The sequence below is a fragment of the Mobula hypostoma genome, chromosome 12, assembly GCF_963921235.1.
Source record: "Mobula hypostoma chromosome 12, sMobHyp1.1, whole genome shotgun sequence".
NCBI classification, from domain to species: Eukaryota; Metazoa; Chordata; class Chondrichthyes; order Myliobatiformes; family Myliobatidae; genus Mobula; species Mobula hypostoma.
In genome coordinates this window covers 96,208,092-96,231,018 of record NC_086108.1, presented here as the reverse complement: position 1 = coordinate 96,231,018, position 22,927 = coordinate 96,208,092, and the positions used below count along the sequence as shown (strand labels likewise).

General features: G+C 37.9%; 1 protein-coding gene across 3 annotated transcripts in view; it reads right to left on the bottom strand.

Annotated features, from left to right (window-relative positions):
• The window catches only part of tgfbr3 (transforming growth factor, beta receptor III), a 165,064-nt gene that overhangs the window by 52,400 nt on the left and 89,737 nt on the right, over positions 1 to 22,927 (bottom strand). For 2 of the 3 annotated variants that reach the window (XM_063064667.1, XM_063064666.1), the window contains exons 5-7: positions 10,555 to 10,738; positions 10,110 to 10,278; positions 7,166 to 7,316 (exon numbers count right to left, since the gene is read on the bottom strand). In XM_063064667.1, the coding sequence (XP_062920737.1) occupies positions 7,166 to 7,316; positions 10,110 to 10,278; positions 10,555 to 10,738 (504 nt within the window). The remainder of the gene's footprint in view (positions 1 to 7,165; positions 7,317 to 10,109; positions 10,279 to 10,554; positions 10,739 to 22,927) is intronic. The other variant, XM_063064668.1, reaches the window with a different exon arrangement.

Genomic DNA, 22,927 nt, shown 5'->3' with positions numbered 1-22,927 from the left:
TTCTGAGTTGGATGCTCAGCCATGATCATAATAAATGGCGGTGCAGGCTCGAAGGGCCGAATGGCCTACTCCTGCACCTATTTTCTATGTTTCTATGTATGTTCGAGATGCTAAATGGCCTACACTTGATCCTACTTTCTTCTGTTCTTATGGTTGTTCTTAAAACCATGCACTCAGACTAAGTTCCTGACTCCCTCTTGGTGAAAAAGCAATCCATTCATATCTAACCTTTTCAACAATTACCTTCAATCTACTCATTTAGTTTTCTCTTTTGCCAAGGAAAATAGGTTCCTTCCTTTCCATTCTCTCATAAGAACATAAGAAATTAGAGCAGTGGTAGGACATCTTGCTCCACCATTTGATAAGATCATGGCTGATCTGACCATGGACTTTTCTCCACCCACCTGCCTTTTCCCCCATAACCCTCATATTCTCCTACTATGCAAAAATCTATCCAACCTTGTCTTAAATACATCTACTGAGGTCGTCTCCACTGCTTCATTGGGCACAGAATTCCACAGGTTCACCACTTTCTGGGAAAAACAGTTCTTTCTCATCTCCATCCTAAATTTAATCCCCCAAATCTTGAGGCTATGTCCCCTAATTCTAGTCTCACCTACAACTGGAAACAACTTTACTGCCTCTATCTTATGTAAGATATTTCTGGGCGTTTCAGTACAATGCATCTCAATTAAATCCTTGCTCAACCTCTTCTGTGCTAAAGAAAACACACACAACCTGACTAACCTTTACTCACATCTAAAAATTCTCCGATCCTGGCAAAGTAGAATATGAAACAAGCTTTTACTTAACTTTCCGTGTTCTATCTATTGTTAGCATTACAGACTCGCATCCAGCTTTATCTGTTATTACCTGAATGCAGATCTTCTAAAAATTGGGAAAGCTCTCATGATTAAAGATTTCACATTTCTCAAATCAACAGCAAAAGTAATTCATATTGCCATGTCTTAAAAAAAATTTACAACTGGCCTTAAAAGTTAACTTGAGTTACAAGGAAAGCCACACTCACCGAATGTGAGCAGGGTGGAAATGCAGTAAGGTTAAAATTTTAAATCCAGTTTGCAATGTAAATGATTTGTGTATCATCCTCTGTTTGAAGACAAGGAGTTCAAGTTAAGCTAACTACATTCTGAAACTATCACCTGTTGATAGCATTTAGTAAAATAAACTTGTCCAAAAGGAACATCTAGCAAATCCTCTTAGGCCTTTCAGCAGACAATCCATTATGAGGCCGGAATACACACATTAAATTAATTTCATGGTCTAAATGATGTTTTCCATTGAAATGTCTGATCACTTTACAGGCATAATGCAGTGTATCTTTGCTAAATTCCTCATTTGTTCCTCATTCTACTTGCCCTTATTGTGACCAAATTTTAATCCTTTCCCACTGAAAATTCCCACGAATTCACCAATGCTCGACCAAGGTCCACTACAGTTACATTGCTTTTAGGAACATTTATTTTTTTGTTATACTTCGCCATCCTTAAGGGAAAAAAGGCCACACATAATTATTCAATGGATTGTGCATTTCTTCCCAGAAGCCAATAAATTACCATTTACTCATATTTCACCAAATAGGTACCCACTCACCAGCCGTCACACATCTTCAATTGGTCAGATACCCACAATGATCTAGCCTCTACAACCCTATGCACCTCCATTTAAACATTGCCCCACACACAAAATGATGGATGATCTCAGCAGGTCAGACAGTATCTATGGAAATGAATAAACAGTCAACATTTTGGGCTGAGACCCTTTATCATGATGGGAAAGGAAGGGGAAAGTGAGACTGACTTAGAAGGTGGAGGGAGGGGAGGAAGAACATTGCCCCCTCTTTTGAGATTGTTCTACCGGTGATCTTAACATCTACCTTGAATAAATCTGTTGCACTCACAGCTATTTTGATAGGAGAAAAACTCCAAAAAAAAAATCTCTCCTGTTGTTTAGGTCTCACATTTATTTAGATGGTAATTACAGATTTCATTAGGTGTATTTGGATGTTCTGAGAACAATGCTACGTCCTTGCTTTAATGCTTCAGTCAACACACTACCCAAGTTGTTTTTGCTCTACATAGGTTTATTTTTCAAATCCACTTATTACAATTACGTGCTGTCAAGAAAATAATTGTGATTCAGAATCAAGTTTGCCTGACTTCCTCTTCTCTGTCATCTTACAGATTTCATGCGTTGCGCTAAAAGCTGAACAAATACTTAACCCAGAACTGCATTGTCATGACTAACACATTCCCTATTGAAATTTACGAAGACAAATTGCTTATAATATTGCCACACTACATTCCTCATACACCATCTAAAGACTCATATTCAGCTCTTAAGATTTTCATTAGTAAAACCTTTCAAAAACAAAAATTATTTTCTGACTGTTCCTGAACAGGGATAATCTCTATTTGGCAAATAATTTATAACAGCAAATGAAATAAAGAAACCAGCATGAATAATCACAAAACTATACAAAATGGGTGCCTTCAAAGATTCCAAGGAATGAAAGACTTGTTAAGGTTAAAATGGAGAAGATGGGTGTATTCATCTTAGAACAAAGAAGGCCAGGAGATACATGACAGGTGCATGAGGTTATGACTGATTTAGGTGAAGTAGAGGGAAGCTATTCCTGTTAGTGGATAATTCAAGCAGAAAGGAGTAAAGTTTTAACTTCAAGGCAAGAGCCATCACAAGAGGGATGTGTCAGACAATATGTTGTTGGAGAGGTATAGTCATAATCTGGAAATCACCAGCATCAGGATGTTGGAAATTAGATTTTTAATTTATTCATTTTTTTCAGGATGTGGTCATCACTAACAATATTCAGAAATTATTGCTCAACCTGAATTTATGCTTGAGATGGTGGTGGTGAGTGTCCCCTTGAACAGCTGCAGTCCTTTAGACAGAAGTGCTCCCATAACACTGTTAAGTAGTAAGTCTCTGTAATAAAGAAATGGTATCAATGTGTTGTGTGACTTGGAGGAGAATCTGGAGGTCAAGGTGTTTCTATGTGCCTGAAGCCTTGCTTTGAAGAGCTTGACAGTGGCTTCAGGTTGGATGGTGAAATCTGAGCCCGGAGCGAATGCTGTGGTCTGGATCCTGATCCCTGATCCCTTCGCAGCAGCCAGTCCTAGTGTGTACAGTATAGGCTTTTCTGCATGTAGGAATGGCCTGCTTCATTTGCTGAGGGTTTGTAAATGGAACTGAATATTGGAAAGTCATCAGCAAAAATATAAATCACTTTGCCCTCTTAATGGAAGTTGGACAGTTGTAACTCAAGTCATTTGAGCCTCATGATGCAGCTGTCTCTCTGATTATTGGAAAGGCTTTTTGTTTAAATATAACAGACATTTCCTGCATCATAGAGTAGTCTGAGTCACTTCAAACAAATGTTGTAGGTAACAATAAAAAATATAACAAATTGTTATCTTCCCCTGACTACAATAATGAATCGAAAAGTGATAGCTCACAGAAAGATGCTACTATGGATTATAGAAATGTTGAATGAGTGCACCTTCAAACATTAAATCTCCAATTGAAATTAATTACATCTGATGGCTCGCCACAGAGTATTTTATTTGTTTATGCCAATGTTTACACCAAATTTATATGCACTGCCAGTGCATAAATGCACTATCTTAACACACGCTCATCCTATTTATTTTACAGCTAAACAAAGTTCAGTACATTCATTTTGACAAGATGTAGACAACATCACCTTCGGTTTTACAAAATAACTTAAGTTCTACTTTAAAAAAATGTAATTTTAGCTTTAGGCAAAAATATGGCATTAATATAGATCACATCCTGACCCTTGTGCTTTCTTGCTAGTGATCTACTTCAGAAATGCTGTCACTTTTGTAATGTTGGCAGCCAATCTGTGCACACCAAGCTCATAATTATGGTCAGATAATTTTTTAAAAAATATATTTGATGCAGGGCTAAATATTGGCCTGGATATCATGCAATTTTTTACCTCCATATAGAATAGACACACCTCCAAAAAGGCACAGTGGTGCACAGCTCTACTGATCTTGGTTTAATCTGAAGCTGGTGAAATATGTACATTCTCCTCGTGAACACATGGGTCTCCTCCCACATCCCAAGGACATGTGTGTGGTAGGTAAACTGGTCACTGTAAATGCCCCTAACATTAAGGTGTAGAATCTGGGGGGAGTTAATGGTAATATAGGAAGAATAAAATGGGGTTAGTGTAGGATTAGTGTAAATAAATGCTAAAGGGTTTGCTTCCATACTGCATAACTCTAAAAGTTCCATTGGTAATGCAAAGGAGACCCAGTCAAGCTATTGATGCTTTTGTGGCTGGAGGGTTCACCTTTATACCAAAATAAAATTCTCATATTCCTATGAATAAGTTAAAACTTTAAAATATTTAGCTTTATGGTATGAAGAATGACTCATGGATACAAGTTTCAAAACACTTCTGAAGTATGATAAAACAGCCACTTTTCTAATGGCATTCTATACACTTTATGTCTTGAAAGACGTTAGTCAAAGGCAAACTAAATTTAATAAAACCAGTCAATTTTTAAAATCAATAGCTGAAAACATTATGAGAGTTATTTATAGACCAGTCTTACAATCATACTCACAGAATCTGAGCTTACAGCTAATAAACATAAGTTCTGGGTTTCCCCTGTCCCACCAGTTGGACAGAACCATTAGATGTGACCAAGCAGATGAGAATCCTCAATACTGATTCAGAATCCCATGAAATCTCAAGACATCAGAGCAGATATTGGTAAGGAAAACTATTTACCACCTAGCGCTCCTGCTCAGGGTTTAAATCTGTACCCTTCTGCTCTGAGTGCCAAGTTCACACTAGGCGAGGGTCTTTCATATCCACCAACATGACACTCCCTTCCATTTGTTGAGCTAGTAGTGCCCCACACAACATAGCTGATGGATTGACACTGTGGTAGTAAGTGAGAGAATCATCGTTCTGGGAGCAATTTCCTGACCTTGTATTCTAATCTACCTTCCTCAGAGCTTTATTAACTTAAGAAATGGACCAATTTAACCAGTGGTCCATTTCTTAAGTTAATACATTTAAGCAGTGTATTAACTGAATCACTTGTTCAAACAATGTTCAACAAGTTTAGTACAGTCAAAGAGAAGCAGCCTACTTAAACGGCACCTTAACATTTATCCCCTTCAACATGGTACCACATAGCTAGAGTGTGCATTATATGTATCAATTTACCAAAGGTTCTCCATATCACCTAAGGACAGTTGCCCCATGACAAAGCCACATTTGCACATACCCCAGTAGTCACACTATCAGAGGAATGCCAACACAGAAATACATTCAACCAGGCTGGGAGACCGTTTCACTGAACACCTACGCTCTGTCTGCCAGAGAAAGCAGGATCTCCCAGTGGCCACACATTTTAATTCCATGTCCCATTCCCATTCTGGTATGTCTATCCATGGTCTCCTCTACTGTCAAGATGAAGCCACACTCAGGTTGAAGGAAAAACAACTTATATTCCATCTGGGTAGCCTCCAATCTGATGGCATGAACACTGAATTCTCTAACTTCCGTTAATGCCCAATCTCCCCTTCGTAGCCCATCCCTTATTTATTTATTTATTTATCCCCCCCCCCCCCCGCCTTTTTCCCTTTCTTTTTTCTCCCTCTGTCCCTCTCACTATAACTCCTTGCCCATCCTCTGGGTTTTCCCCCTTTCTTTCTCCCGAGGCCTCCCGTCCCATGACCCTCTCCCTTCTCCAGCCTTGTATCCCTTTTGCCAATCAACTTTCCAGCTCTTAGCTCCATCCCTCTCCCTCCTGTCTTCTCCTATCATTTCAGATCTCCCCCTCCCCCTTTCAAATCTCTTACTAACTCTTCTTTCAGTTAGTCCTGACGAAGGGTCTCGGCCCAAAATGTCAACTGTACTTCTTCCCATAGATGCTGCCTGGCCTGCTGCATTCACCAGCACTTTTTGTGTGTGTTGCTACAGAAATACATTGCCATCTCCAATGCTGCATGACCAAAATCCTGAAGCTACCTAGCTAAGCAGCACACTGCAAGTATGTTTACCCCAAAGGCTGCTGCAGTTCATGAAGGAAGCTTGCAACACTCACTTGAGCAGAATAACGCGATAAATACATACTTATCCACGATTCTCCTGAATGAATAAAGAGTACAAAATGAACTGAACATTTCACTCACAAAACAATTCTGAATAACAGGGATGTGATTCTATCTCAAAATTGATTCTTTGATCTTTAACCCACATATACCTTTTTAATGAAACAACTCTATTTTGTACTAATCTGGTGATTATGTAGCACTAGAGTAATAGCAACAGTGGACTCCTGTGAGGACTCATCTTCAAGTCCAGAGGTGCTCCATAATGTTCTGAATGATGGGCATGCTATACATCTGGCTCCTCAGCTCCATTCCTGTCATAACTCCATGCCTGATGAGTGCATCAATGTGTGTTTTGGCTCAATGTTTTGCCCAACTGGAGAATATAATCAAATTTTTAAAATATTCTTTTTTGATCAGATCATAAAGGAGTGCTGAAACGTTTCCAATCTTAAATTGCTCCTGGCTTGTGTTACCAAAATCTCGAGGAAGAAAATCCTGGAAACTTACAGCAATAAAAATGAAGAACTGTGTTGAAATCATAAAAGAATATCATCTGCTCTTGAGAGCATGGCACATGAAGCTGTAGAGTTACTCTGAGAATATTTTGTGCAAATACTGAACTCGACAACCAACACCCCGAGGGAGCCAGCAGAAAAATGCATTCTAAGGATTATACCTCAAGTTGCACTCTGCAAGGGCCCCTAACCTGTATTATCATGCAAAGACGAGGAGTCAAACTTTTGCAAGGAATCAATTTTTTTTAGATGAACTGTGATCCTCAATAAAAACAATTTCAATAATTCTTACATGTATGAAAATAATATACATTTGTAGATTGAAATTTTCTGTAGCTTTTAGAGGTACACTTCTTTAGAAGATTTCAACATTTTAAAAACCACTTACTTGCTAATTCATCTGGAGAGTTACAACGACTAATAAAATAACAAACCTGATTATAGTAGTTAGATTTCTGGTTAATAATTACTCATTCATTAACAGGGCTTAATGCATAAACACTTACAATCACTTCTAGCTTTCCAATGATATCATGTGACTTGATTACCCAATTGACTGCTTTCTCGCACTTGAGGATCAGCAAAATACTTCTGGAGAGCACAGTATCTGCATGCATTGGCCGTATGTCGACAACTACGTCCACTTTGAAAATCCTGCTGTGGAATAGCATAAAAAAGTTTGTATACGTGCCAGAATTTTTACTTATGTTCAACCTTTTCCAGCTGAATATGTCTCTAGTGTCTGGCCAGTTGATTAAAATGTTGGAATTAATCCCAGACAATAGAACATGTGCAAAATACGCTACAATGCGATATGCATTATAAGATGATTCATAATAACATTCACTCAAAACAATACTACACACTTTTTCCAGAAGTAGTTGAAGGGTCAGATTTTTGAGGATGCACTTAGACCATTAATACAACTCTCACAACTATAGTTTAACTTGCACAGACAAATAAATCAACTTTGGTTTTTGTTGAACTAAATACCATCACGTACAGAGAAAATTTACAAGGATGCTGCTGAGACCTGAGAACCTGAGTTACAAGGAAACAGGTTCAGACTTAATTCCCTGGAGTGTAGGAAAATGAGGGAAGATTTGAATGAGATATACAAAAATATGAAGGGTATAGATAGGGCAAATGCAAGCAAGCTTTTTCCACTGAGGTTGGTAACAGTAGAAATAGAGGTCGTGGATTAAAAGTGAAAGGGTGGAATGTTTAAGGGGATGATGAGGGGGAACTTCTTCCCTCAGAGGGTGGTTAGAGTGTGAAACGAGTTGCCAGTGGAAGTGGTGGATATGGGTTCAATTTCAACACTTAAGAGAAATTTGGATAATACATAGATAGAAAGGGTGCGGAGGGCTTTGGCCTAGGTTAGGACACTGTGATTAGGCAGAATCCTAGCTTGGCATGGGCTTGGTGGGCGAAAGGGCTTGTTTCTGTGCTGCTCTATGACCATCCAAGGTGCGTCATTGCTACAGATGATAATTCTTTTCACTATTTTCTCTTATACTTAGATAATATGGTCCATGCATCGAGTATGACCAAAGTGAACAGTCTCCATTACTTCTGTTAGGTGGAGCAAGGGCAAGTACAACCAATTCTCTGATATTTGCTTGGCACATCTCAAATGTATTCACACAACTTTCCAAGTCAGGGCACAGCTGACCATTACATTAAATGCTGGAATAGATATTTTAGACTATATGCCAAAAGAGGACAAAACAAAAAGTGCTATGTCCAATATTTTGTATTTATTACATAGATACATTTGTAAGAGGACAGAAAAAAAGATTGTTAAAATGGGAATCCACAAGAGGAACATTTTAAAGGTCTGTTATGTGTGTTTATAAAAAGAGTTACTAAGTTTGTTAAAAGCTGTGCCAACTAAGCCTTCAGCGATGGCTAGACAACATTGTTGTAGCATTTGGGTATATTATCCTTTGAATTGCTTTTATCAAGTGATTGAAAAACATATTTGGCCTCCTCATTGTAGAAATTTAATTGTGCAATATAGGGTGATATGGTCAAACGTTATGTCCAGGAAATTTAATTGTACTGATGTCATCACCAGGATCATTCCATGGAAAATGCAATGAAATAGGAAATAATACCTCAGAGGGCCAACAGAGGCGGCATTTACATCAGAAGTGACCACAACTAGTAAATGAACTAAAATTTTCATGTTAAGATAACATGACACTTGCGAGACACTTTACTGAAAATAAATAAGTGTTTTAAATTTGAAATATATAAATGCATTTTAGTGCCACTTAATTTTTTAGTAACATAATATTAAAACAAAATGTGGATTTGCTAACACCAAACTTAAAGCTTAACAAACTGAAGTTTCTTTTGGTAAACTTAGGAATTAGTAGGGGGAGGTAATTATGGAAACTATTGCATCCAGTTACTATGACACAAGGCGTCATCATGAACTATTTCCTGAGGTTAGATGGAGCATTCCGAGAATCCTGCAATGTGAAACACTGCTGCTCCATCAAAACAGTCACCAGGGAGTCATCTGGAAGTAGTTAGTTGTGTCAAGTAATGGAAGTTTAACAAGATGCAACTAGACATTAGCATAGAAATTCATCGTTGGGAAGCCAGAAAAACGTAACATTAACCAATTTTGTGCAGATTTCTGGAGACTTACTGCTAGTCGTAAATAAGTTCTGGGCATAGTGGAAAAGATGTTAGAGAACCCTGGAGCTGTTTTTCTAGTATCCAGCTTGCTTAAATTACTGACAGTACAATAGCCAAAACGAATTTCTACTCAGAGCACTGGTTTTGCACCATCTTGGTCTTTACACTACCTGGCATTGTTCACTCCCAAAGGAAGAAGGTTTTCATAACAATGAAGGTTCAACCAAACATATTTAAAATGTAGTCAAGGGCAGTGACCGTGTAACTCTCTGGAGGACAAACTTGATGCTGTCACTATACCTAGGTGCTTTTAGCATGAGTCCCTCAAAATTTAGTGAGCAAAAATGCTGGAAAATATCCAATGAAATGGGAAATGGTTCCATGTTCATCTGATGTAAAATGAGTGAAAATACTGTCTGTCATTTCACAAAAGAGGTGGCATTAAAAGTTTCCTTCAGTCAACACCTCCTATCAGAAGTATACCTATGCAAGCACTGTCCCAAAAATTAGCTCTGGTCATATCTGGGTCCACTGAACACCTCAGTGATAGGCTCAAAAAAGTACCTGATAAACAAGATTACAATTTGCTGTAACAAAAAACAAAAGAGTGATTTAAAAATGTGTATTACATTTAGAACTAATAAATTTTAATCATTAAATCATCTGTTAGAAGTAATTAGCTACTTCTAGGTATTATGATAATGTTTAGCTTCATCACACAGCAGTTCAACATTTTAAGAGCGAATCAGCATTTCAAGAAGAACCAAAGATTCAAATCAGACCAAAATTCTCACTTACCTGTAAGGATTCGAACTTGGGGATTCCAAGTCAATAACATGAACCTCCTTTTCACCTATTGGGTTTGAGGATGTACAACCCTGTGCAGGTTGCATTTTCAAATAAGCTCCGAGGTAATTCTGAGACAGGAAGTTCTTCTCTATAATGCATGTGGGTAACAATGAAGGATCTAAAAAAAGTTATAATTATTGTTTTATGATCTATTCAGTATAACTGTGGCTAAAAAAAATCTTAAATGCTGATTTTACCAAACATTATGGAAAAATTATATAGAGGTTTTAAAAGCTAAACAATTGATTAAAAAAAATCAAACCTCTCATTTACCTATTAGGACCAATCTCAAGGAATTATACAAGGATAACTGTTACTTACAAACAGTTGTATCATTGCCAAAAAGTAAAAAAAAAACATTTCAGATTGAAGCCAGAGAATAAAATGGACTTACCTTCACCTACTTTGATGTAAATATTATTAACCTTGTTCAATTCGGTGAAAGATGTCACAGATCCATATTTTTTCTGAGTCCACTGCAGTAAATGTTTACTACCTTGAGGCATTGAGTGCTCTTCCAATGATTTTGATAAGGTAAAATTTACTGTTGGAAACTGGACAGTAGAATTTGTAGTCACCTGAAATTAGGAAGAATGAAAACATTTCGTTAACCCTATTCATGTTTATAAACTTAAAAATTGCTTAATATTTAACACTAACAGTCTAGATTACTGGTGTTCAGTAGTTCTTATTTTTTTGAACAGGTTACTTAAAGTTGATTGCTGGATATAGTTGAAGCTGAGCCTCAACCTGTGTGCAAATTAACGCAGATGGCATAAAGATGTGGCCTCCGCTTCTTTGCCACTGATTATCTTTCTGAATTATATAATCTGGCGTGGGATTTTTTTTTAAACAAATACATCAGTATCATGTAAAAAAAAGAGTATAATTATATTGAAAACTTCTTGATAAATCAGAACAAATGTTTAGTATAAATAGGTAACATCTAGATGAGGTAAGGTTTGCAAGTATTCTAGTGGTTCATGGTGAGTTCATTTTTCTTATAACGTGAAAACCAAGGTTTCATTTAGTTATCTGTGTGAGCTTCAAGGTCTGAATTGAATTGACTTTATTACTTACATCCTTCGTAGACACGAGGAATAAAAATCTTTACGCATAATAAATAGTATGTACTGCCATTGTAGAATAAAATATAGATTTAGAAACAGAAAATACTGTGCTGGCCTCCAAGGAAAATTTAAAACTCCAGAAATTTCTTGTTTTACGTTATGCCTTAAATATTATATCTGATATTATACTTGGAAATCAAAAAGCAAAAAAAACAATTGCAGATGTCGGAAAATTAAAAAGTAAGAATACTGTAAATACTCAGATAATCAGTCAACATCTGTTGAGAGAATCAGAATCTGATTTAACATCAACTACGTATGTCATGAAATTTGTTAAACATCCAGACAGTTTATTTTTTGCCATTAAATCAGTGTAACAGAGTTCTTCTCATACTGTTTGTGACAACTGCACAGAGTGAAAACTGCATTTCCAAAGTTCGCAGATGAGCATTTTTGGTTTTCTCTATGTAATGCTGTACAGAAATGTTTCAGCATGGTGTTCCCTTTTGACAAGCCACAAACTTTTATAGATGCTACAATATATTACAGGCAGCCTTTGAGTTGAGGTAACATCATTCACACAACACTTTTCCAGCTACCTAGCATTGATACTGAACGAAAGGGTGCTTCAACAATGGTAATGGTGTGGGACAATGTTCCTAGGGGTCCAAAGGGATGGTTTTGAAAAAAACACTGTTAACAGGAGGCATGATATTTTATGCACAGGGATAAAAAAAAAGTCCAAGGTCACAGTCAGACGCTCCTGGAATGAAGTCACAGGGTATTCCCTGTAAGGACACCACTGCAGTCTTTGAATGCCTAATTGTTGAGGAAACCTGCAGGGCAGGAAGATGCCCTGTGAATATAGTACATTACTACTCCTGTCTTTGGCTATGGAGCTTTGGTGACCTCTCAAATTCAGAAATAATCAACTAAATGTGAGCTATGACAGCAATCAGCTAGGACAAGGAAAAAGAGTGAAAGCAATTCTGAGGAGTTATGCAGTCAAGATTTTATCTGAAGTCACTGAAGGTTCCTTATCTCAGAAGGAAAAGACACAATTTCATTGTTGACACAGTTTTAAGCAAAATGGATGTAGTAAAAACAGGATGTTCTGGGAGTAAATAAATATTTTTAAGACCACTGAAGCAGTCCACAAATTTTGCATGTTGTACTATTTTTTGTCACCTGGGAGAGCTTTATGCCAGAAAAAAAGTGCTTCTAAAAAAGAGGGACAAAATTTGTAGCTAGTGTATCCAGAGATAGTTAAAATTTTTAATTTTCAGTTATGGAGTTGTGTGAACAAATTTGAGTCCAATAAATCTTAAGTCTTAAATAATCTCCCTGGTATTAGACATTAACTGGTACTGTTATGGTGTCTCAATCCTCCAGATTTTAATTAATGTAGGAGTCTAGGAGGTAGTGTGCCATTTCCAATTACTATAAACATCACTGCAAGGGTCCACAGGAAGTCCGACTGAGTGCCTGTGCAATAGACAATGGCCTACTAAGTCCAAGCTCAAATTTTGACCGCTGTTTCTTAGCCATGATTATTACCTTCATAAACTGGAAACATGAATTTATTCAAGCTTAGTCTTGAAACTTGAAAATAACTAGGTAATAAATTGTTGTGCCGGAATGAATGAAGATACTACGAGGTTTACTAACATTTAAGCATAACATTGAGTAAAATTTGGCAGCTACAGACCCAGAGCAACTGGCTTTATTGTAGCCAGTCCAATACATTTCATGTTTCAGTGATAAATAACATGTGCCCTGCCCAGCAATTTGCATTTTGATACGCCTACCTCTGGTCTAGACAGTCTCTGTGAAATCAGTTTTCTGCAAAAAAACATGTTGGTTGTAGAAAGTGGAGAATAACTTGCAATAGGATTTGTTTAATTTACTTATTACTATTATTTTCACCACCAACACTCTATTATAATGGAAGTTGTACACTTTTCCACCTCAAGTTTCTTCGTAAGGGCTACTTTCCCTGGGCAGTACATTTTCCCTTCTAGTTCCCTGATAGCTACATGCTGCAGCACAAACTTAATGCAGGTGGATTGGACCCTGACATTCCATTGATTAGTAATAAGTTATAGATACAGCCAGCTAATTCAACCTTTAGAAATAAGCCTTCAGAATTTTTTTTGTGCAATAAAGCAAAGTAATAAATGCAAGGTTTAGTTCGGTACAAACTAAAACAGCCATAATTAAGGCCTGTCATGGTATCAACAACAACGTATATTTACTTAGTACCTTTAGTTAGAAGTGTTTCCAGGGTGCTTCACAGACAAACAGTATGGCACAGGTAACCAAAAACTTGGGAGCAGAAAAAATGGTAATAAGCTGGTATACAGGACTGAGATAGATCACTGATTGAATGCTGTCACAACAACAACCTTGCACTCAATGTCAGTAAGACCAAGGAACTGATTGTGGACTTCAGAAAGAGGAAGTCGAGGGAATATACACCAGTTCTCACTGAGAGATCAGTAGTGGTAAGGTTCAAGTTCTGTGTGTCAACATCTCTAAAGATCTATTTTGCACCGAAAAAAACTGATGCAATTACAAAGAAGGCACGACAGAGGCTACATTTTATTAGGAGTTTGAGGAGACTTTGTAGGTGGTCTCACGTGGTCTGTACATACCAGCTGTGTAGTGAAAAAGGCACAACAGCGCCTCTTTCAACTCAGACGGTTGAAAAAGTTTGGTATGGGCCCCCAAATCCCAAGAACTTTCTACAGGGGCACAACGGAGAGCATCCTGACTGGCTGCATCACTGCCTGGTACGGGAACTGTACTTCCCTCAATTGCAGGACTCTGCAGAGAGTGGTGCGGACAGCCCAGCGCAACTGTAGATGTGAATTCAGGGCATTTACAGAGACAGGTGTGTAAAAAGGGCCCGGAGGATCATTGGGGACCAGAGTCACCCTAACCACAACTCGTTCCAGCTGCTACCATCCGGGAAACGATGCCACAGCATAAAAGTCAGGACCAAAAGGCTTCGGGACAGCTTCCTCCACCAAGCCATCAGATTGATTAATTCATGGTAATACAATTGTATTTCTATGTCTTGTACATACTACTTATTATAAATTGCACATTTAGATGGAGATGTAATGTAAAGATTTTTACTCATCATGTATATGAAGGATGTAAGTAATAAAGCCAATTCCATTCAATGTCACCAAGGACACTTGCAAATTTCTACAGATGTAACATGGAGAGCATTCTAACTTGTTACATCACCGGCAGGTATGGAGGGGCACAGGACCAGAAAAAGCTGCAGAAAATTGTAAACTCAGCCAGCTCCATCATGGTCACCAGCCTCAACAAGCATTGAGGACACCTTCAAAAGGCGATGCCTCAAGAAGGCAGCATCCATCATTAAGAACCCTCGTCACTCAGGGTATGCCCTCTTATTGCTACCATCAAGAAGGTGGCACAGGAGCCTGAAGACACACACTCATCATTTCAGGAACAGCTTCTCACCCTCCATCAAATTTCTAAACGGACAAGGAATCCATATACCCTACCTCTCTTTTTTTTGCACTTCTTACTTAATTTAAATAGATAAAACTATATATTTCTTGTTGTAATTTATATATCTTTAAAATTATGCATTGCACTGTACTGCCGCCACAAAATAACAAATTTCATGACTTATGCCAATGATATTAAACCCAATTCTGAACTAGTGCAGTTTAAGAAAATCCAATTTCAAGGCACCAGACAGCCACCCATAGTTGGGTGAAAAGAAATGGAAATATGCAGATTTGATAGGGATGCAGGGCTGGGGGATAAACAAGCGTGATGGATGGACACCTGCATGCATCTTTGGGGAGGAAGAATTAAAATTTGAGATTGTCATGTGAACAGGGAAAAGCTAAGAAATAAATTTGTGTATTGGTTTATCATTGTCACACGCACCAGGGTGCAGTGAAGAAGCAGTCCTGCATATTGTTCATGTAGATCAATTTATTGCAACAGTGCACCGAGTTCGTAAGAAGTAAAAAAAAACAATAGAACGCGGAATAAAGTACTAAAGTACAAAGAAAGTGCAATGCAGGCAGACAATAAGGTGCAAGGCATAACGAGGTAGACCGTGAGATCAGGAGTCCATCTTTTTGACTGCGCAATAGTCTTAAAACAGTGGATTAGGACTGTCCTTGAGCCTGGTAGTATGTGCTTTCAGGTTTTTATCATCTTCTGCCTGATTTATTTTGGGGAGAAGAGAGATTGTCCGGAATGGGGGATGGGTGGTGTCTTTAATTATGTTGGCAGCTTTACTAAAGCAATGAGATGTTTAGGCAGATACAATGAATTTCCAGATGTAGAGAAAGTTGGGAGGGGAAGAGAAAACACATGGGCAGGTCTATGTGGGAATAGAAAGCATAGATCATAATGCAGGGAAAATATGGACAGTAAAGACATTAGTGAATAATAATTGATCAGTCTCAAGGAAATATAGACAGAACAATTACTTAAAACCAAGAGCAGAAAAAACTGAATGGTTAAAACATTACATTTAAATCCTGAAATTGCAGATTATTTGAAATTGCTGAAGTGATTATTTAATGTGGAAGACAAAATTATGAGAAGACTTTAAAGCTTAAGCTGAAATTCATTGGAACAGTTGTATATAGTCAAGTACAGAGAGATCACAGTTGGGATTGGGACAGGGAGAGCTGATCCCTGATGTACACTTTTCCAGCACTTCTTGCATCCAATACGTATATTTTTTTTTCTTTTGGATCACCAGGGATGTGAATTTATGAAACTTACCATCCAACACAGATTACAATGGAAGACAAAATGTGCTTTTATTAATTATGACCTAATTACTGTAGGTCATCCCTTAGTGTGACTAATACGGTTAGGGTGTTTTTGGAGTTAGAACATATAGCAACTAACTTCAGCCTCCAATCTTCAAATCTGAATATATATTGTAGATTAAATTTAAAATTCAACCCTGAACAATGGGTTCCTAAGAGCTGTGAATCACAGCTAGGAAGACCAGACAATGTTGACTAAAATTCATTTAGGTGTCACAACAAGTGTGACTCTCAATTCATAATCTCAGCTACATTTTAAAGAGACAATGCATCAGTAAATGAATGGTGCCTTAACAATGGTAATAGCAAAATTCAATGAGATGCCTCACTATAATTATTTGTGAGTGCAATAGGGAGCAGAAAAGACCTAATTTACCCAGCAACAGGGAAAAGCTGCCATTATTATCAAAAACATGTGTAGACATAACCATGTTGGTATTGAACCGCTGGATACAATTCAGAAAGACTTTTAATGAACTCACCAGGTCCAGGAAAGTAAATTTGTATTTTGTAGCAATTCAAGACAGAGCCTACACCTATACAACCATCAAATACTCTCCAGTAATACAGTTAAGTAGGACTTTTCCATAGTAGTAATACACAGCTCAGAGTTACTAGTGGAAAGTCGTAGACTGATGGGTGAAATCTTCCCAATTCTGCATAGCTGGACACTTATATTGAACTTGAGGAAGTTGTGAACAGAACCAGGAAATGCCACTTGGTGGGGAGTGGGGGGAAAGGATGGGAAGACAATAACAACAAAAAAGTACATGCTATACATTGAGGGAATTGGAAATTCTACATTAAATTTTCAATGACAACATCAATTTGATGGCTATCTTCTTTTAAATAATTACGTCTGTTACGGCATTGTAAACAATGTAAATTACTATTCATGGCATTGACTCAAACTACATAGTACAGTAAAGCATTACGCAGCATACTTTAATACTTGGTGCTCAAGTTTAAATTTATGCAATGAGAATTTGAATTCTTATATTATGGATGATATAATTCCAAAAAATATGCGGCACAGTTGTGCGGCTATTGAAGCCACGGCTTCACAACACCCATCTCAATTCTGGCCTCAGGTGCTGTTCGTGTGGAGTTTGCACAATCTCCTTCTGACAGTGTGGGTTTTCTCCGAGTGATCCAGTTTCTTCCCACTTTTCAAAAGTGTGATGTGGTAGATTAATTGGCCACTGGAAGTCGCGTCTAGGTGAGTGATAGGATCCAGGCCAACTCAATGAGAATGTATGAAATTAATGTAGGATTAATATAAATGGGTGGTTGTTGGTCGATGCAGACTTAGTGGGTCAAAGGGCTATTTCCATGATGTGTGTGTCTACGTCCTGGCTGAGATACCATCTTACTTCTCCATGCTTAATAAAATATGCAAATCTTCAGATTTCATTGTACAATTATTTTCTCCCAAGCTTGGCCATTCCATATTGTCATTTCTTTTCAAGCATAAAACAGAAGACTGATGATAAAACAACTTTTGTTGAACATGAACCTAGATAAAGTTGATTAGGTTGTCTAAAATAATGGAATCTTTCTCACGCCTCCTGAATGGTGGAAGTTATTGATGTACTTTTTTTTTTAAGTTTCTGTTTTCAAATCATGTACAATAAAGTATTTCAATTAAGCCTTTAGTTTGATTAACTCTATGCCCCTCCAACCCATATAGATCATTTTCTCATTCTCTGGTATAAATCCCTACATTTGGATCAGGATTTTTTTTTAAAGCTGTATTTATAGAGGCTACTTTTCTATAACCAGTTTGCAAGACTTAAAAAAAGAAAAACAACATGTTTGTTTGGCTGTTTTGACATCCTCAGGGCATATGAAAAAGCATCACCATCAATGGTACTTTTGTTGCATGCTGCAATTTCTCACAAGTATTAATCAGATTATTTAAAAATAATTTTAATGTTGCTGGTTGGGCACATTAATTAGTCTGAGTCTTGGGTACAAGAGCAATGTGTTACTCACTTTTATTGCAAACAAGAGCAAATCTGTAAATGCTGGAAATCCAAGCAACACACACAAAATGCTGGAGGAACTCAGCAGGCCAGGCAGCATTCCTGCCAAAGGGTCTCGGCCTGAAATGTCAACTGCGCTCTTTTCCATAGATGCAGCCTGGTCTGCTGAGTTCCTCCAGCATTTTATGTGTGTTACTCACTTTTACTGATCTGCTTTTAGTAACTTCTGAGCAATTCAAATAAATAATCTAAAATCTACCTTAAAAATCAACACTAAGTATGGTTTAAAACTTGAATACACGGTTCGTCCTTTAGGTCAACGGCCTGAAGTGAAAACCGAATAAATTTTGAAATGAAATATTCTGAAGTTGCTGAGTAAGTGGAGAATGGCAGACAGACCAAAACAGAAGATTCTTGAGAGAATGGAGACCAACATAGATCTATTTTTGGTAAATACTAAACACATGTAGTAAAATAGAAATGAATGAAAGCAACTGTGGAAAAAGAAACATCCCCTTAAATGTTTGATTTGCTGAATATTTCCAGAATTTTCCTGCTTATTTTCTTTTAAAAATAGTGAACCATAGTTATTTCACAAATGGCGTATACCTGCGGTCCCCAACCACCGGGCTGCGGACCGGTACCAGGCCACAAAGCATGTTCTACCGGGCCATGAGGAAACGATATGAGTCAGCTGCACCTCTTCCTCATTCCCTGTCACGCACTGTTGAACCTGAACATACGGTTGCCTACTGTCCCATATTTGCCGGGACATCCCGGATATTGAGCTAAATTGGTTTGTCCCATACGGGACCACCCTTGTCCCGCATTTCCCCAGCTAAGGTAGAGCGTTCCTATGAAACCTTTCGTGCCGAAATAGTGTGAAGCAAAGAAGCAATTACTTTTAATTTATATGGGAAAAATTTTTGAGCATTCCCAGACCCAAAAGATAACCTAATAAATCATACCAAACAACACATAAAACCGAAAATAAATAACACTAACATATAGTAAAAGCAGGAATGATATGATAAATACACAGCCTATATAAAGTAGAAATAATGTATGTACAGTATAGTCGGGAAGATGAAGGCAAAACCGATTTGTGGGGAAAAATTGGCACGTACACGCATGCGCACACAGGTACCCGTGCAAGGCTTCATGGTCATTGTAGTCTTTCCTGGGGTAAATGTCCCAGGATTTGACTGCTACTTTTGTCTCTTATTTGGGAGTGAGAAAGTTGGCGACCCTGACTGTAAAGGACATGTAGAGGTGAGTTTAACCCTACTTGAACACGGTTGAACACCCGCCCCCTGCGCCCCCCCCCCCCGGGTGGGCCGGTCCACAAGAATATTGTCAATATTAGACCGGTCAGCGGCGCAAGAAAGGTTGGGGATCCCTGGTGTATACAGTACGGTGCAAAAGTCTGAGGAGCGTATGGAGAGCTAGGGTGCTAAAGACTTGCACGGTACTTTAGTAATTTTATGTACTGCACTGTACAGTTGCTGCAAAACATAAACAACTTTCATGACATGTGTGAGTAATGATTCTGATATGGGTCTGTATTGTGGACCGAGAGTGGGAAGGGGGCAGGGAAAAGGGGGGAGCGAGTAACAGCACAGAGACATTCTGTAATGATCAATAAGCTATTGTTTGGGATTAAATTACCTCGCCTAGTGTCTCAGGGCTGAGTGTGTCTGCACCCGTGCCACCTCCCACCCCGGGCACATCTTCTCTGCCATTTGTCCTACACCTTTCCCATAATACTCTACTTCTGTCATTCCCAACATCCTTTGCTCCCACCAGATTTACAAATATCTTAGGCACCCTAGCTTTATGTGTCTAGGATGTTTGCACAGTACTGTAAATACTGAACTATTACTTGAAACAAGTTAACAAAGGTCTTAAATATTCAATAAGCCTTTCTTTTGACTAGTTATGATTAAAAATGTATGGGAGTATTGATGAAATCAGATTAAAGTGAGCTTTTGTCATATTCAAATTAGTTGATGAAAAGTTAAAACAAAATATAATTCTATGGTGCGAAAGACATTTAGATTTCATGATATAGGCATTAAAAAGCAATGGATTTGCAAAAATCAAGACAATTATTCAAAAAATCTATGAATGAAGGTATTTGGCAATTTATTTACTCAATATTTCATGGATAAGATAATATGTTGTTCAGTGTGACAATCTGTCAAACTTAGCACTATACTATGTTGTTAACAATTTACTTTTGTCAGCTAATTTTAAATTCTTCTTTTGAAATTCAGAAGTAGGTCTGCAAAGTTGAAAGATAATGGTTAGATCGATAACCTAAGAAGCATACTGTAGAACAAGAGGACAGCCAGAGACCTTGCCCCAGGGGAGAGATGGTTAATGCAAGTGGAATAATTTTAAGGTATTGGGGGGGGGGGCGATATTAGAGGTAGTTTTTTTTTAAAACGCAGAGCGGTAGCTGTATGGAACTTGCTGCCAGGGTGGTGGTCGAGGCAGATACATCAGGAACATTTAAGGAACTCTTATATAGGCATAAGAGTGGATGAAAGAAAAATGGAGGGCTTTGTGGGTGGGAAGGCTTAGATTAATCATGGAGTATGTTAAAGGTTGGCAAAGTTATGGGTCAAGGGGCCTGAACTGCGCTGTACTGTTCTATGTTCTATTTAACCTGGAACAAAGAAAAACATTAAAATGAATGACATTTTTATATGATTTAAAAGATTTATATTTATATGGAAACACTAATCTGTTAATAAACCTTATGGAAAGAGTCAGGAAAGGAATTTCAAAGAATTCTTATGGTTTGATTAGAAATTTACTTCTTCACTGTCAATTTAAATGATTAATTTATCATGTTTGATGGCTACATAGATGGGTTCAAGTAAATAATATTTAATCATATTTGCATCACTTCTGAAAGTATTCATGATGCAGAACCAAAAGATAACTTTGAAAATAATAAGCAAAAGGATGAAGGCCAAATTCTATGTTTCAGGATTACATTAAAACAAAATTGAAAATAGTGAATGATGACAGTTTGATTGTAAAAGTTAAGCCAACATGCCATTCAAATTTGTCATTTGGTCTTAAGAAGAAACAAGACAGTCATTTGTTTAAACATCTGGAATGTTTAATTGGCTTGCTCAGAGATCATAAACATAAATTATAACTTCAGCAGAACTGGTGTATGCATTTTCCAAAAAAAATGGGGAATTGACACAAATATCTTCGAGCTGCCTACAATAATACAAATTTAAATTTCAAACTTATGTAAGCTTAATACATCTACAGTGAATCTTTTCAACTTCAACTGCCACCTGTTCGTCAGGAAAACTCTTAAGACTAAAGAAAATTTGACCATAAAACAACCCAATTGCTTAGAGGGATAAATGTTTCCTTACCCAATTTTGGTTTTGCGTAGACAATTTGGCCCCAGACCTTTTACATAATCCAAATGGCTGAATTAAAGAGTGAAGATGGTACAACTGCCCTCAGTATTAAGGAGCCCTGGTAAAACAGAATCAAGTGAAAACTCTGCTGGCTGGAGTCAGACTTCACACAAAGAAAGCTGGTATTGGTGTTGAATGTTAATCATGTCAACACCCAAGGCATCACTCAGGACAAAGTGTAAAACTCGACCTTCACTTGCTTTATCATTGACCATTTCCAATCACTACGTCAGGGGTAGGGTGTAAATTCCATGTGCAACACCTCAGCAAATGGATTTGCCCTTGCCTTCATGCAGCAACACCTTGACAACATTCAGACAAGATCTAATTGACAACTAACATATGCTCCATAAGAGTGACGGGCAATGGGACAATATCTAACAAGACAGTGTTTAAGTATTTATCCTCAATATTCAATAGCCTTACTCTCACCAAGTCTCCCACCATCAACAACCTTTGGATCACCACTGATCAAAAACTCAACTAGACCAAGCATACATATATATCATGGCTACCAAAGTGAGTCAGAGGCTGGGTTTTCTGTGGCAAATGATTTGTCTCCTGACACCCCAAATCCTTTCCAATATCTGCAAAGTACAACTTGGAATGCTCTCCATTTCCCTGGGTAACAGCTGCACGAGCACCTCTTAAAAAGGAGAGAGAAGCCACTTGGCTGGTATCTTACCCACTTCAGAGATTCATTGCCAGTACGCAATGGCTGCCAAGTGCACCATCTACAATGTTCACTCCAGGTGCTGATGATTACTCCAAAAGAGGAGAGGCAGCAAATGCATGTGAGCACCAACACCAGCAGATGCCCCTCCAAGCTGTGTATAATTGGAACAGATAATATGACCCTGTATACAATAATATACTGCTGGCAACACATCATCTGTAGGCTGCTATCCAACAAAACAGCAAGGATTCTTTCACCAAAGTGACTACGGCAGTTCAAGAATATAGCTCAATACCACCTTTAGGGGCAATTAGAGATGTGAAATAAACGCTTCTCTTGACACTGACACCCATATGCCAAAAACTTTATGAATAAATAAAAAAGAGGCTTGAATGAAATCACCTAGAGTTACCCTGTACATTCTAGAATACCCCTATCAATAACTATGAATTAAATCCATAAGAGTCATTCGCAAACTCAACAAGTACATTATCTGATGGGGAGTATTCAAGTACTGTTAACAATGTGCACATCTACTACTGAAACTTTCAACTTTTCCTTTGTTATCACTAGACTTGATCCTTTCAATGTACTTCTGACTGGGGCCCTTTGTTCTCCCCTCTGTAAACTGAAGGTCATTTTTTAACTACTAAGTACTAGAGTTGTCCATCTTAACCCTAACCCAAACATTCAGCAGCCGTAGCTTGCCTATTACCCCAACACTCAGATTCACCAACTCAAGT